This window comes from Mastigoproctus giganteus, chromosome 5 (genome assembly GCF_048544385.1).
Source record: "Mastigoproctus giganteus isolate SK-2022 chromosome 5, ASM4854438v1, whole genome shotgun sequence".
Lineage (NCBI taxonomy): Eukaryota > Metazoa > Arthropoda > Arachnida > Uropygi > Thelyphonidae > Mastigoproctus > Mastigoproctus giganteus.
The window spans coordinates 25,136,281-25,150,779 of record NC_143579.1 but is presented as its reverse complement, the minus strand read 5'-3'; the positions used below and the strand labels follow the sequence as shown (position 1 = coordinate 25,150,779).

Genomic DNA, 14,499 nt, shown 5'->3' with positions numbered 1-14,499 from the left:
TCCATACCACCTCCGCGACAGAGTGACCCATTCGTCGGGCTCCCACTATCATTCCTCTTTCAAAGTCGGTTAACTCACGATGTTGATCCATACTGACAATTACTGTCTACGTGAATGCAGTGTACCTATATACCTGCCAAGCAATGGGTTCGTCCACTAGAGAAAAGGTGTGACAGCGTCGCGTTGCCCAGGAACCAGTTAATCCATGAATTCTGTCCTCTCAGTGTAAAAGATGAGGCTAAAAAGAAATATTTTTAAAATCTTTTATAATTTTAAATACAACAATTTCAATGTTTATCCTCTTCAAATTGCTCTCCAGCCGCGCCTATGCAGCGCGCCATTCGCGATTATCAGGATCTAAGACAGCAGCGGAAGTCTTCGGAAGATTGTTTTCCTTTGAGTTGAATTTTAATTTTTGGGAGCAGAAAAAAGTCATACGGGATCAGATCTGGTTAATAAAGGGGTGTTCCAATGTTGTGATCTTATTTTTCGTTTAAAAACTCTCTCACTACGACAGAGGAATGACATGGCGCATTGTCATGATGCAAAAATAATTTTTCCAGCCATAAATTGGGCCGTGTCTTTCGAATTTTTTCCTGAAGTCTTCCTAAAATCAACGTAGTGTCTGATTAACAGTCTGATTTGGAGGGACTTGATATTCGATTCAGACATACTTGCTTTCTTTGTAGGGGAAGAACGGGGAGTTTGCCACTGTACTTTAACCTTTGGTTTGTGGATCATACTGAAAGACCCAGGATTCATCTCATATTTTCACTGAATCCAAAAATTTAATAACAAATCTCTGCTCTAAAGTTAAGATCACTCATTTTTTTGCCGAAGGTTAAAACACTGATTCACTTAAAGAAGCACAGTTCAATCAAAACCTAACCGATTGCAACGAAACAAAAACTGATCTGTACAGGATAAAACAAGCTACATCACAATAGGAATGTTCTTGACATGTACTAAGGTGCTGGTAAGCATCGATTCTCGTTTAATTTTAGCCAGCACCTTGTACATATGATAAATGTTACTACTCAGTGTTGTATAAAACGTTGTGTTCTATACGTATAAAAGTGTTGGCTATTAAATAACGAGACTGCACGCGCAGCCACTACACTCCAAGCGCCACCTGTGAAACAGAGATACAACAGTTGACCTTGGACATTTTCCAAGTTGTCTGCCGTCACGTTCCAACACGCTCATTCGCTTTGCCGTGAGACAGGTTTTCATTACCTTGTGTTTTTGCAGTTTGCCGAAAAAAATTACAGACAAATGAATCGAACAAAGAATCAACAAAACTAAAGAAAACACCAACTGGCATAAAATATTTTAAAAGGAAGAGAAAATGCGGAAGATGACGAACGACCAAACCGTCCGGTATCCATGAAAACTTATGAAAAGTGTGGACCGGGTAAGGACATTGATTAGAAGTGATTGTCATTAGAATGGCTGCATCAGGAGTCGATATAGACAAAGAAACAGTTCGACAATTTTTAACTAAAAATTTAAGCATGAGAAAGTTGTGTTCCAAGATGGTACCAAAAATTTTAGATGAAAATAAAATAATGAGAAGACTCCAGACTTTCTGAGTACTGTAACTGTTTGTGATGCGAGCTGGCTGTTCCAGTACAACCCAGAAACTAAAAGACAGTCAATGCAGTGGAAGACAAAACAATCCCACCACACAAAAAAAGCAAGAATGTCAAAATCAAAAATCAAAACTCATTGTTTTCTTCAATATTAAAGGAATTATTATGGCTCAATACATCTCACCAAATTAGATTGGCAATCAAACATACTACATAAGAAGTTCTGACAAGGCAGCGTGAAAAAACTCGAAGGAAGACACCTGAATTGCGATAGGATAGTTGGATGCTTCATCAAGACAATGCTCCGGCTCACAACGCGCTCTCTGTTCGCCACCTTTTATTATTGTTATCTCATTATTTAACCTCGTTTATATATATATATATATATATATTTGATGAAAGATAATTTATATCAAGGTTAAAACTTTTCTACCATTGTGGATTCCTGTTAATCTTATAATATTATTATAAAACTCATAATGGAGTCTGGCCCTTTCAATCAAACCAGTAGTTCACGAACGTATATAAATTGGCCATGCCAATTTAAACCGCCGTAATGGGAGGAAAACAGATCTACTGATTACGAGGTGATCACTAGATCTGGTTGCCTCCGGTGCAATTTCACCACATTGCTTACTGGGGCCGAAGTGATGAAGTTGCAGGCCGGCCAACAGACAACCCACCGGATAAAACCAATTGGTAACTCTCTAGGAGGCATCCGGATCAGGTAGCGTATAATATCGCGGGCTCTACTCTGTCAGCTAGTGACTGGAGGGAGTAAGAGTAGCGGTGCATGCAGAAGGCACTGTCGAAGTCACGTTATGTCAAGGAGCTGGGGTATTCTTGCTGTATGTACACCCAGAAATTTCATAAATTCATACACGTTCCTCCCATCTTTAACGCATCTACTGAATGCATCAATGATTAATTAAACTAATAAAACAAACTCATCTGCGAAAATATCTAAACCTCCCAAAAGCCACATTCATTTCACAAACACGTGAGGTCTCAGTTCCAATCTCAATGATGTCCATTTCCACCTATAACCTGCCAAGCCCCACTTACTTTTCTGACAAAATTTCAATTATCGGTTGCTGCAACCACCACTCTTCTCAGATGTCTTGATTATTTGCAACATTATTCCTTTCGCTTCAAAAGGTGGTATATGTCCGCTCATGTTCCTTGTTTTAATCTGGAATCCCTTTCTGATCTCCTCCGGCTTAAATCTCTTTATCCTATTCTGTCGAATTCATCTGTTGCCTCTCCTGTTCTTCTAGCTTTGGCTTTTTGATTTCCTTTCTTTAAAACTCGACTTTCTTCAATCTAACTCCCATAACAGTGAATTAACTTTACCCTAAAGATTAATTATCTTAATTCACAATTCCAGTTGGCTTCAATTTTCTAGTCCGAGTTAGTCGAGATGCTGAGACTTTTGCGATTTTTAATGACCGTACACAACTTGTTCTAGCTACACACTCAATACCTTTGATCTCTTCCATACATTCCACCTTCCAGTTTGAGAAACTGCATACAAACTTCTTTGTGTCCACTACCACTTCCTTAAATGCCGATTTGCAGGGAATTAGAGCTATTCACTCTGTACAAAATATTGTTCTCACATCTGGTAGTGGTCCCCTATAAAAAAAAAAAAAAAAGACCTCCCTCAAGTTTCCAGACTCTATTCAAAAGAGGAAGTCAGGTTAATTAATGATCCGTCTCTTAAGAAATCTCTCCACTGACTGATAGACGCTCACTAACTGCTGCATGACCACTATTCTTCTGAATCGGAATCTGTAATTCCATCGCTCTCTTCCAAACCGGTCCGAACACATGCCTCAATCAGTCAACGTCATTCAATGCCCAACTCCAAACTCACAGAACTAATTTCTGTTCTCTGGAACGATCTTCTTTCACGTGTATTTCCCTAAATCACACACACACACATATATAAAATAAAGAGGGGCTCCCCTTAATCGTAAAGATTGTTTTGTTGAGAGTCCACAACAGAAAATTGAAAATGATATTTTAAGGTTGTAAGTTGTATCTTATTTTATTATTTGCAATCAAATATTAGTAGCCTGCCATATGACACCTTTCAACAAGACCGTCTGTGGTTGAGCAACTGGTGACATCTGTGACCGCTAGTGATTTTCTGGAGACCGTTTAAAATCATACCGCACTACGAAATTACGCTCAGATATCTTAACAGTCAACGTGGCAAATACTATGCAGGTCAAACACCCCAGTAAACCAGTAGTTGCTATTATCTGCCGCCTTACTCTGTCTCAAATACCACTTCCCTGTTTGTCGGCAGCAGTTGCAGGTTAAAAGGCACTCCCCGTCAACAACTCCCTTATACCGCAAATCGTCCACACTTCTCATGTGTCTCGTTTCCTTCCGTCAGGAAATGAGTACCTCCCCTCCCCTCAGTATACAGTGGCCCACTAAATGTAATTGCAATTACTGTCTCGTCTATTGAAGATTCTGGTCAGAATCGACGCTGACAGCTTCGTCAGACAAAAGGCGACGAAGAACCTTTCACTGACCACCTGTTGGCAAATTGATGGCGGAGGAAATTCCCCCCCCCCCACATCCTTCCGAAACAGTACTTCCATCCCTCCCCCTGTCTCCAGTCTCCCCTGACTAGCCCAGAGCTACACCAGGAGTCTTAGAAGGTAATTGATGACTTCAAGTTGGTGCCAGCTTGATGCTGGCGGGTGAAACAATGCTCCACAGGATTGAAGGCGCGTGACTTGTCAGTTCCTCTTTGGTCTGTAGGTAGCACCATTAGGATCCCAACCTGACTTCTTGCGGCCCCAATTCTCTCCCCCTCCTTGTCCACCGCCTATCTACCAAAACTGCAAACATACCACTATTTGAAATGTGGAGAGGACTTATTTTGTTAGTAACAATATTTTAATGAAATTATAAAGCTTCTGCTAAACATAGAATGAGATTGGGGTAAGGGGGGAAACGTCCCCGGGGACTTCCAGTGACTATATTCGGCAGAAATTAATAACAAGAGCGAAAGCATAGAGCAGAAATTTTGAAGCAGCAATTATCCCACGGCAATACACGTTATGGGTTGTTTAGATAAGCAGTCAATGTTATATTAGGCAAAGATGATTTTGTATGTTTAGCAAAATGAGATGATTGCCGCTATCGGAACTTTCGCTAGATTACAGGACCGCTATCGCATCGAATACGGTCGTTTACTAATTATGGAACGCCGAGGAAAATATTTCTACGGAAAGTAATTAGGTGACAGATGATTTTTATCATAAAAGCATTTTATTAAAGCGATTAAGATCAGCTTTTGTATTACAAAGTACAGCAGCTCGGTAATTGAAAACTTATTGACATTGGGTCTAGTAGTCAATTTAGCAAGAACGAAGGTGGAAGAATTGCCAGCATAGACGAACAGACTGGTGATATCCGTTGAGCCTTCTATCCAGCCTGGCAACAGCTTTGAAGCAAAACCCTTCAGATAACAATTCGCAATTTTGAGATGGACGGGTGGGTGGGAACTACCCTTAAAATAAAGCGGAAGTTAACTGTTTCTACAGTCACAGATAGCAGTCAAACCCTTTGCGAACAACCTGATGGTTATTATTCTTTGCTAATCGACAAGTACAAAGGTTATCGCTTTACTATGTAGGATAATATACACACAAGGCAGATAATGACAAGAGGTGCCGATTGTGACGAGTGATATGCAGTTCAAACCTGTAACATTCTATCTATAATATACACATCGTACGTGTACACTGTTTTTAAAAAAAATTATCGAAGTACTACAGACCTTAATACTGAAGACGTAACGTAACAAGTCATACATTAATTTCATATTTTAAACTTTGGAAAATTTGGTTATTAATCAAAATTATTAATTAGTTCTACAAATTCTACAAATGACTAAAGGTCTTCCTTCTGCCTGATGGGACACCAGTAAGTTTCGAAAGAGATTGTCATAGCATGTCTCATCTTTTAAATAAAAGCCATATTAACCTTTTGGTGATACCATTTGTTTGAAATTAGTGCAATACCAAGGTTTTAAATTCTACCACAGAAACACAACAGAAAACAAGGAAAGTTCTACTTTTCACCACTATATAATTTAATTATTATTAGTCTAATTCAGTGGTTCCCAAACTTTACATTATGTAGAAGTTCCTAGTAATATTTCCCCCCCAAATATCCACTTTCCTCGTTTTACCTACGACGAAGAACAGACCTTATTCAATTTCCTCACCCCTTCAGTTCCTTATAAACCTCAATCAGATCACCCCTTAGATGTCTAGTTGTAACTTAGCAGCCTACCCTTAAAAAGGTCTTATGAACGTCGATTTGTACACACCAACAACCTGATTGCCATTCTTTGAACACTCTCCAGAAGTTCTATTCTTTTTTAGGTGCTGACTCCAAGACCTGAATACAATATTCCCAATTCGGTCTAACCATCGTCATTATCTCTCTTGTATAAAAGGATAATGACGTCTCTAGTGGGAAGGTTGGTAAAGGCTTTATAAATCGTGGACAGGATATCATGTGCTTTCCTAGCCACCTGTTTACACCGCATGAAAAATTTTATAGCAGATTGAATCGTGACACCTAAGTCTTTTTCATCTTGAACTACTTTTAGTTTCCCCAGCTTATACGTGACTCAAGGATTCTGTTCCCCCAAATGCAAAACTTTACATTTAGAAGCGTTAAACTTTAGTTGCCATTTTTGGACCACGAATGCAACCGATCCAAGTCTTTTTAAAGCATCATGGCCTGGCTCAAATTTTTAACCACCTTTCCCAGCTTCAAATGATTCGTAAATTTGACAGCTTCCCTTGGATACCCTCGTCAATATCATTTGAAAATTAGAAATAGGTGTGGCTCAAATCGAACTCTGAGGGACTCCGCTTGTTATACTGGTTTACCCTGGAGATCGTCATTTATGATAACTCTCTGTCTCATATAAAATAAATTTTCTGTTTATACTCCAGGACGACCAAACGGTCAGAGGAGTTCACAAGATAGACAGAATACAAGAAACGGCACCGTATTCAGCAGTCACCGGCTTGAACCCCAGTCACTCAAGGCACGTGTACTTATGTACCCGCGCGCCTAACCACTAGGCTACGGCGGCCTTTCTTTTAGCCAGCTTTCCATCTAGCATAGGATCTTACCAGCAACCCTTAACTAATCCAGTTTATATAGCAGGTTTCCATGAGGAATAGCATGAAAAGCTTTACTGAAGTCTGGATATATAATGTCAAGATTGTTACCTGCATTCAACTGTTCAATAATTACATCATAGTAATATACCAGACTGATCAAGTAAAACCTTACCTTAACTAATCCATGCCGGGATCTATTGAAGACGTTAACCACAGATTCCATGATCTACCCTACCAGAGAATTCAACTTAACCGGCCTATAGTTATCAAACTCCTCTTTAGCAAAACCTTTGTGGATGTGGTAAACATAAACAGTAGACTTCTCTAGTCCAAGGGAACCTTCTCGGAGTCTAAAGCTACTCTCATTAACATTCCCAGCGATTTGATACATGTAGCCTTCTTAGACATTACCTGATATACAGAACACTGTACATCAGGTAATGAAATTATATTTTTTTGCTTCTAATAAAAAAATATTCTTGGTTCGTGGAGGTTTACTATCATTTTTGGAAGCTGTGTACCACACTTCGAAGTCTGGATCAACAAAAGATGAGATGAATCATATTTATATTTGTTCCAATTTGGAATATGACACTTTAAAATGTGACATAAAAAAAAATCTACCACTACGCATTTCTTTTGTGTATTCCCCAACCCAAAGACATCTTGGTGATTCAGATACCAGTTTGGGAAACACTGATGTACAGCACAATTAATCAAATACATTTATTAATAATTAAAACTCTGCAATTATTTAAATAAATATATATATATATATCGTAAAGCAATTTAAAATACAGTCGAACACAGAAAGATTATAAAGAACACTGTACATTATTTCACAAAGAGAGAGACAAAGACAGAGAGAGGGGAGGACAGCAGGGTAGGGGTCTGATGCTAGGAAAAAGAGAACAAAAATATCGTCATGGAAATTACTGCCACTGGGAGTAATTACCGAGAAAGATGCAGGATATGAATACTTAAAATACGCGACTGCTTCAGATCGTGGGCTAACGATGCTTTATATTATAGCATCTATAGAGCAATGCACTCAACAGGATTATTTTTCTAACCGGTCGCATCTTAGATCCCTGAAATCATTCATAACATGGATACATTCTTTTATTTTTTTTTTATTCCAGGGAGATAGATTTGTAAAGAATGAAACAAAAGGGAGTTATTAACAATACCGGATCCATCAAGGTTTTTTTTTTTTTTTTTGATTATCTTTCTTTCTTTTTTTCTGAGACATCTTCCAAGAGAAAGAATTGCAAATTCAATAAAAAGGAATATAACATAGAAAGCAACAAAATCCAAAACGTAAAGATTCCCTTAAAAAAACTATGGCACTGAAGAAAAACCCAGAGTTGTAATATATGTAATGGAATTTACCTACGATAATTCACTTGTTGAATCCACTGTGGAAAACCCAGCAATACACAGAACATCTCAAACTCATTCTTACTTTTCCAAAACAACCTTTTCCTGTTTATTTTTATTAATCTTTTCAAAGCCAAATATTATAGGTCCCTTGTTCTATGAAAATTGCTCGCAAACTGCAGTCCGTGAATCATCGGGAGGGGATCAACAAGTGGACTCTCTGCTCATTATGTGAACCAATAATGAGTTATATAGCAAAAGCCATCACCCTACTTCTGAGAGGCAATTTATTAGCGAAGTTTTTCCTCCAGCATTTCTAGAAGCCGAGACATATGCGATTGAGTATCAAGCGGAAAAACAGACGGACATACAGTACTTTGAAACCTCAAATTTCGAATTGGCCAGGTTTGAAATAATTTTGTTTGTCGATCATAATGTCATTATTAATAACAGTTTATTTCTTCTTAGAGAATACCCAGTTACAGCTTTTGACTTGGGGGAGGGGTTACATAATATGGTCTGAACTCTTCAGCCTGTAATTTTTAACAAGGAAGATTATGATTTCATGGTGAACTGTATAACAAAAACGACTGGGAACCGATTAAAATATTATATTCCCCATGATTTGAAAGATATTAATACGGTAATGTATGCATTTTACAGAAATAGCCATGGTGGGATTTACATTTCTATAGACGAGGTATAAAAAGACGCAGTCTTATGAAAAGGCACAGATCTCGCAAAAACGGTAAGGCTACTACAACGAGTTACCTTATTCTGCACTAAAAATAAATAGCACTTCCCCAAAAAAGAAAAGTGTAAAGTTATTTATTGATGTGCAGTGGTCCAAACAGCTGTTTCAGTACTTGTACGATGAGGTACCAATAAATACCGATAAAGCCGTATGGGGTGGGTGAGGAACAGCACACTAATCTTTTTAGAGAAGTATTACTTAGTAGTGCAGCATAAAACAGTTCGTCATGGTAGCTTTACAATTTGAGAGGTCAATGCCATTTCATATGACTTCGCGTGTCTCCTGGTCTATAAAGACAGGATTTAGAGCTTTTCTGTATTATTGAAAGCAATAAAACAAAATATTTTTTTTTGGGGGTACAAAGGTCAAGATAGGCACCAAAAAGAAGGTCCCGAAAAAGTCTGCCTGATATTGCTCTATGTGATGGCAGCTTTAAGCTTTTCCCTTACATAAAATCCTGTTCCTCCCTCTCCTCGAGACCGCTTTTGCTACAAAATCTTTCAACTCATCCAGATGCTCTTCACAGTTCGCAATAAAGATAGGCAAAAATCTGCCACCACTTTTCATATACTGATCTTGTTCCTCCTGCTGATAACAATGCACTTGGGTTTACCCTATTTGTTGAAAGAATTCCTTTATCCTCTCCACATCGTGTCTCCTTTTAGCGTTAATTCCAACCATACTTTTTTTTTTTCCCCCTCACAAAGTGCTAAAGCCCTAAACTTAGGGTGCATTTAAGATATTTAATCATTCAGCGAGGTGCCAACAACAAGGTTTAAAAGGTTATGTAATTTAAGCTGAGCTTCATTTTTGAAAGAAAAAAAAAATGGGAGAGAAAAGAAAGCAACACTAACGTTCCCTGGTTTGACGGCGTTCCATCGTCCTCCTAATGGCCGGATTGAAGAAAACCGGTCTCATTTCTTACACACTCTCTAGGGTATATGGCAGATGTAATGGTAAACGGCTAAAATCAATCCTTCGTAGGCTTTCAAGGAGACGCCATTTTCTCTGAGATTTGCTACTGAGAAGGTCAGGAGAAGCTAGGTCGGTTGCCACTTCTACAGCTTACAAGTAAAGCAAAGTAATGCCAATCACTTTGCCTCTCCTTTCAGCTTGCCGTCTCTAGTTTAGCCAACAGCATTTAGACGCTTTCCTAGCTTGTACAAGCTGGAAATGGCACCCACTCCTGCGCACTATCTCAAGTAATCGCCTTCCGGCACCATCCACACATCAAGGCTCGGGAATACAAAGACATATTGAGCCTTGAGGTTTCTTTGCTTGCACATACAAAGAGGGGGGAGGAGAGAAAGAGAGAGAGAGAGAGAGAGAGAGAGAGGAGGGGTGGATGGGGGAAGTAAAAGAGAGAGAGAGAGAAAGACAAAAATAATCCACTTACAGAAGATGATCTATAACATGAAAGTGCAAGTACTCGGCAAGGGATGAAGGATGGAAGAAGGTACTTACGTGTCTTTCTTCGGAGCTGTGAGCTGCAATGGGATATCGATTGGTTACCATGGTGACGGCGACGGATAGCCCGGTGCAGGAAACAATGCCAAGAGGAAGGGTAAAGGGAGGAGGCAAAAAAAGGGGGAAGGAAAAAAAAAAAAAAGAAAGAAAAAAGAACATGAGAGAAAGTTAGTGGTGTTCTCTGTCTGCGTTGTGTACTACCATTTCAATTTTCTTGTTTCATAAGACAGGCCGTATATAACCAGCGGGCCGTGGCTATAGCGGCTACACACAAATGACTACCCCGAGAGACTAAAGATCAACAGTTCTGCAAGAAACAAATATCTCTGTTTCTCTTATACAGTCATATGTTGCGAACGGTGATAAAATTCAGTTTGGGAAGGAATTCTGGCCATTGGCCAAATGCGTGCCACGGAAGGAAACACTGTCTGAGCGTTACCGTGACGCTCCTAGGGAGAACACGAAACTTTAAAAGACTTGTCGCAAATTTATAGCGCTGTTGTTCGACACGAACATATTACATTTTAAGTGGCGCTGCCTGTTTTAATGTAAGGTGGATGTCAGGAAGTGTTGGTTTGTGCACGAATGTCTCGCGCAACGTGTTAGTGGTCATGACACACGGTTTGTAGTGCCATTTACACTGAATTAGCTTACAAACCATAAACACACCGAGTGTCTGGAAGCAAGACCAAAAAAGAACTACGCACGCACGCAGGGGGGGGCGTAAACGTGTTTACGAAATTTATTGTGATAACGCATTATTTAAGGTCCTCACCTCCTTCCAGCCAGTCTTTCCCTCAATTACTATTTGTGTCTTTCTTTGAAACGATAAAGTCATTGTGATGTGTAGCCACATAACCACAAGGCTCTTTCTGGGTATTGCATTTTTCTGAAATATCGCCAACAAAGTAATAAACAATTACTGAATATTCTAGTAAGACCCAACAAGTATAAAGTGCACAGTAGAAGATGATGGTGAAAACTTGGTAATGGTACTAAAGCTCAGTTTATTATCTTCTTCGGAGGCTTAATAAACTTGGCATGGCAAGAATTTCATGACAATCATTCGCTGGAAGTTGGATTATTACATGCGGACGGACGGACAAAGAAATAATATTTATATTTTAATGAAATTGAAAATGACTCGATAGATCTTTCTAACGGGCCCAAATATACAATTTCATGAAAATTTACCTACTCGATGTCGAGTTATTACCTAAGGACGGCTCAACAAATCTTTATAAATGGCCCAAAAATAAAATTTCATGAAAATGCGTCCCCTGGGAGTCGACGAACGAATTGACATGGCGAAAACAATAGGCGCATTATTGGTAGATGCTAACTCACCTAAAAAAAGGGTGTCTCAGAGTAGTAGCAATACCTTGTTACAAGTTAGGTAATGTGAGCAGTGCGTTTATTTCAGGCGCGTTAGAAAATAGTGACAATTCATAATTTTTAACAAAATAAGTCACTCCATCAACACGAAAATTTGTTACAAGATTCCTAAAATATTCTAAGTAAGCACTGAATTTTGAAATAGATCAGGGCCCCTGTTCCAAATTTATAGTAATATTTCTGTAGGGGAAACTAGGGAGAAAATATTGCGAAAACCGGAATTGAACTTAGAACCAAACATTCCCAGGGCCAACAGAATATATGTTGAAAATTTTGGTAGCAATCCGCACTTTCTTGTCTAAATGCAAAAACATACTTTCATTTATTTTGATTTTTGTAGGGGGAAGGGAACAAAGGCTGTAAATTTCTAACTAGACTTGAAAATTTCTAGAATAATACGCGAAATATACTTTCATTTATATGAATAGACTTTGTGATCGGTGGGGATAGAGAGGCTATGGTTTTAAAACTGATCTACTGATCTTAAAAGCTTTCCAGGGACCAAAAAAAAAAAAAAAAACCAAGCTGAAAATCTGATATCGATTGAAAGTTTTTCTTATTAAGTAATGTCTAAACATCCGATAACATACCTCCATTACATGTCAGGTAATGTATAAGGTTACATTTCAGGCGCATTCTATTTTTTTTATTATTATTATTAAAAACATGATTGAATCTATTATTTTTTGGGATTAACTGAAGCGAAAAGTAAATATAGTTATCTTCTTATCAATAATTCCTAAGATTATAACTTTATAGAAGGCTTAATAAAACTAGTTTTACGTTCTCGAAACTTAGCCAGTCAGTTTAATTACAACTGTATAATATTTATTTCTCTTTACCAAAATTTCTTTTTTCCATACGTATGGAAAAAAGAAATAATAATTCCCGAATTTCTGTTTGTCTAATTTTAACGAAATTTGGGATCGATAAACAAATCTTTATATATATATATCAAATATAAAATTTCATGAAAATCTGTCCACTGGGAGTCTCATTGTTACGCGCGGACGGACAGAAATGTTGAAGATAAGTATTTATGTATACAGTATTTGCTAACATGCCTAAAGAGCGGTCTTCGAGATACATGAAACTTAACTATTACAATCCTGTTCTCTCTTTTTTTTTTTAATAAAACTGTTTACTCTGAAACTGCCTCATGCTATTGTGTGAGCTCGTTGGCACACATGCTTGTATGTCACTCAATGAAAGATTTCATTAGTAGTCCATTTGGATACAAGCTCTCCTAGTCACATTTTTCATCTTATCTCTTTTGAACCTAAAGTAACACAACCAAGCCTCAACATACATAATAAAAGGATAGATGAATACTCGACTTGGATTTGGTTGAGTTGTTTAGAACAGTGGTCTCCAAAGTGGGGTGTGCGAGATGGCACTGTAGATTTTTTTTATCTACATAATAAAATCTAGATATAATGCATACCATGTAAATTATTTATAAATGAAACAAATAGTATTGCATTACAATTACTACATTTGTTACATTAATGATTTCTTATCATTTTGTACTTGAAGTTCAATTTAATTTTGTTTTGTATTTTTTTATTTGTGATATTTTAAAATTATTTGTAATTTTAGATATAATGCTTTCCATGTAAATGATTTATAAATAAAAATATATATTAAATTTTTTTTTCCGGGGGTGCGCGCCAGTCCTTTTAAGTGAAATAAAGGGTGCGCTACCAAAAAAGTTTGGAGACCACTGGTTTAGAATATGCGCCTAGGGGAACTAAAGCCATGAGGCGTCAGTACGTGGTGCATTCCTGTTGCTTTTCAAAAATCTCCAGCAATGTCTATTTCTTGAAACGGTCTATCTACTTCTATAAAATTGTGGCGAAGGCTTTTTTTGGGAGGGTAGAGGATGTGGTGAGTGGATTGCTGATTACAGGCCAGTATTGCAAACATAGGTCAAAGGACATTCTTGTTTTATAAAAAACACTGTTGTAACACCAGGGCCGTGTGAGGGTGCATTATCGCGATAAAAAAAAAAACAAAAAACCGTTGCACAACTGGAAGAATTTATTCTTCAGCATTCTGGTGTAAACTGCCACTGGACATATTTTCGGTGGTACGTGTGTGTGTGTGGGGGGGGGGGGTGTTTTCGCTGCGTGGATTGGAAACTATGATTCATCCATTGTTATGATCTGTCAGACGAATCCTGGGTCTTTGAGATGTCGCGTAACCACCTTTGCAGAAAAATTACCACCTTTGGATTTGTTCTGCAGCGATGCACAGATGTTAATCATGCTCAACTATGTAAGCAAAATCTCACAGGCTGAGCCGACCGATAACTCGAATCCAGACTCATGGTTCGAATTTAAACTGCACTCCAGTGTTCTAAAAAGAACCTTCTTTAACACTTTAACAAGAAGTTTTGCAACCCTCTGGAAACATATCGAATGGGATTAGAACCAATTCTCTCCCCTTTTAATTTTGAAGGAAAAAGCATTCAAGAAACGTTGAGAGAGCATGATCGAGGTGGCGATATTTCAGAAAAATACAATTACAGCACAATAAATCAACATTAACAAAAACAGGAAAGAAATTAATAATACAAATATTCAAATCAGATGTGATTTTCAACATTTACAAAAACTCTCTTCAAAACCATTTACAATTCTGTCAAGCATAACACCTTAAAACTAAATAAACTATCCAATATACTGTATTTCTTTATTTTCTACTTTTTTCTTTTTTTTTTTAAACTTCCGAAGTGCTTGCT

The 14,499-nt window shown here is 37.9% G+C and overlaps 1 protein-coding gene across 2 annotated transcripts in view; it reads right to left on the bottom strand.

The window, feature by feature from the left end:
- Nucleotides 1-14,499, bottom strand: part of LOC150085247 (transducin-like enhancer protein 4) — a 328,990-nt gene that overhangs the window by 64,062 nt on the left and 250,429 nt on the right. For both annotated transcript variants that reach the window (XM_090373931.1, XM_090373932.1), the window contains exon 8: nucleotides 10,359-10,381. In XM_090373931.1, the coding sequence (XP_090230057.1) occupies nucleotides 10,359-10,381 (23 nt within the window). The remainder of the gene's footprint in view (nucleotides 1-10,358; nucleotides 10,382-14,499) is intronic.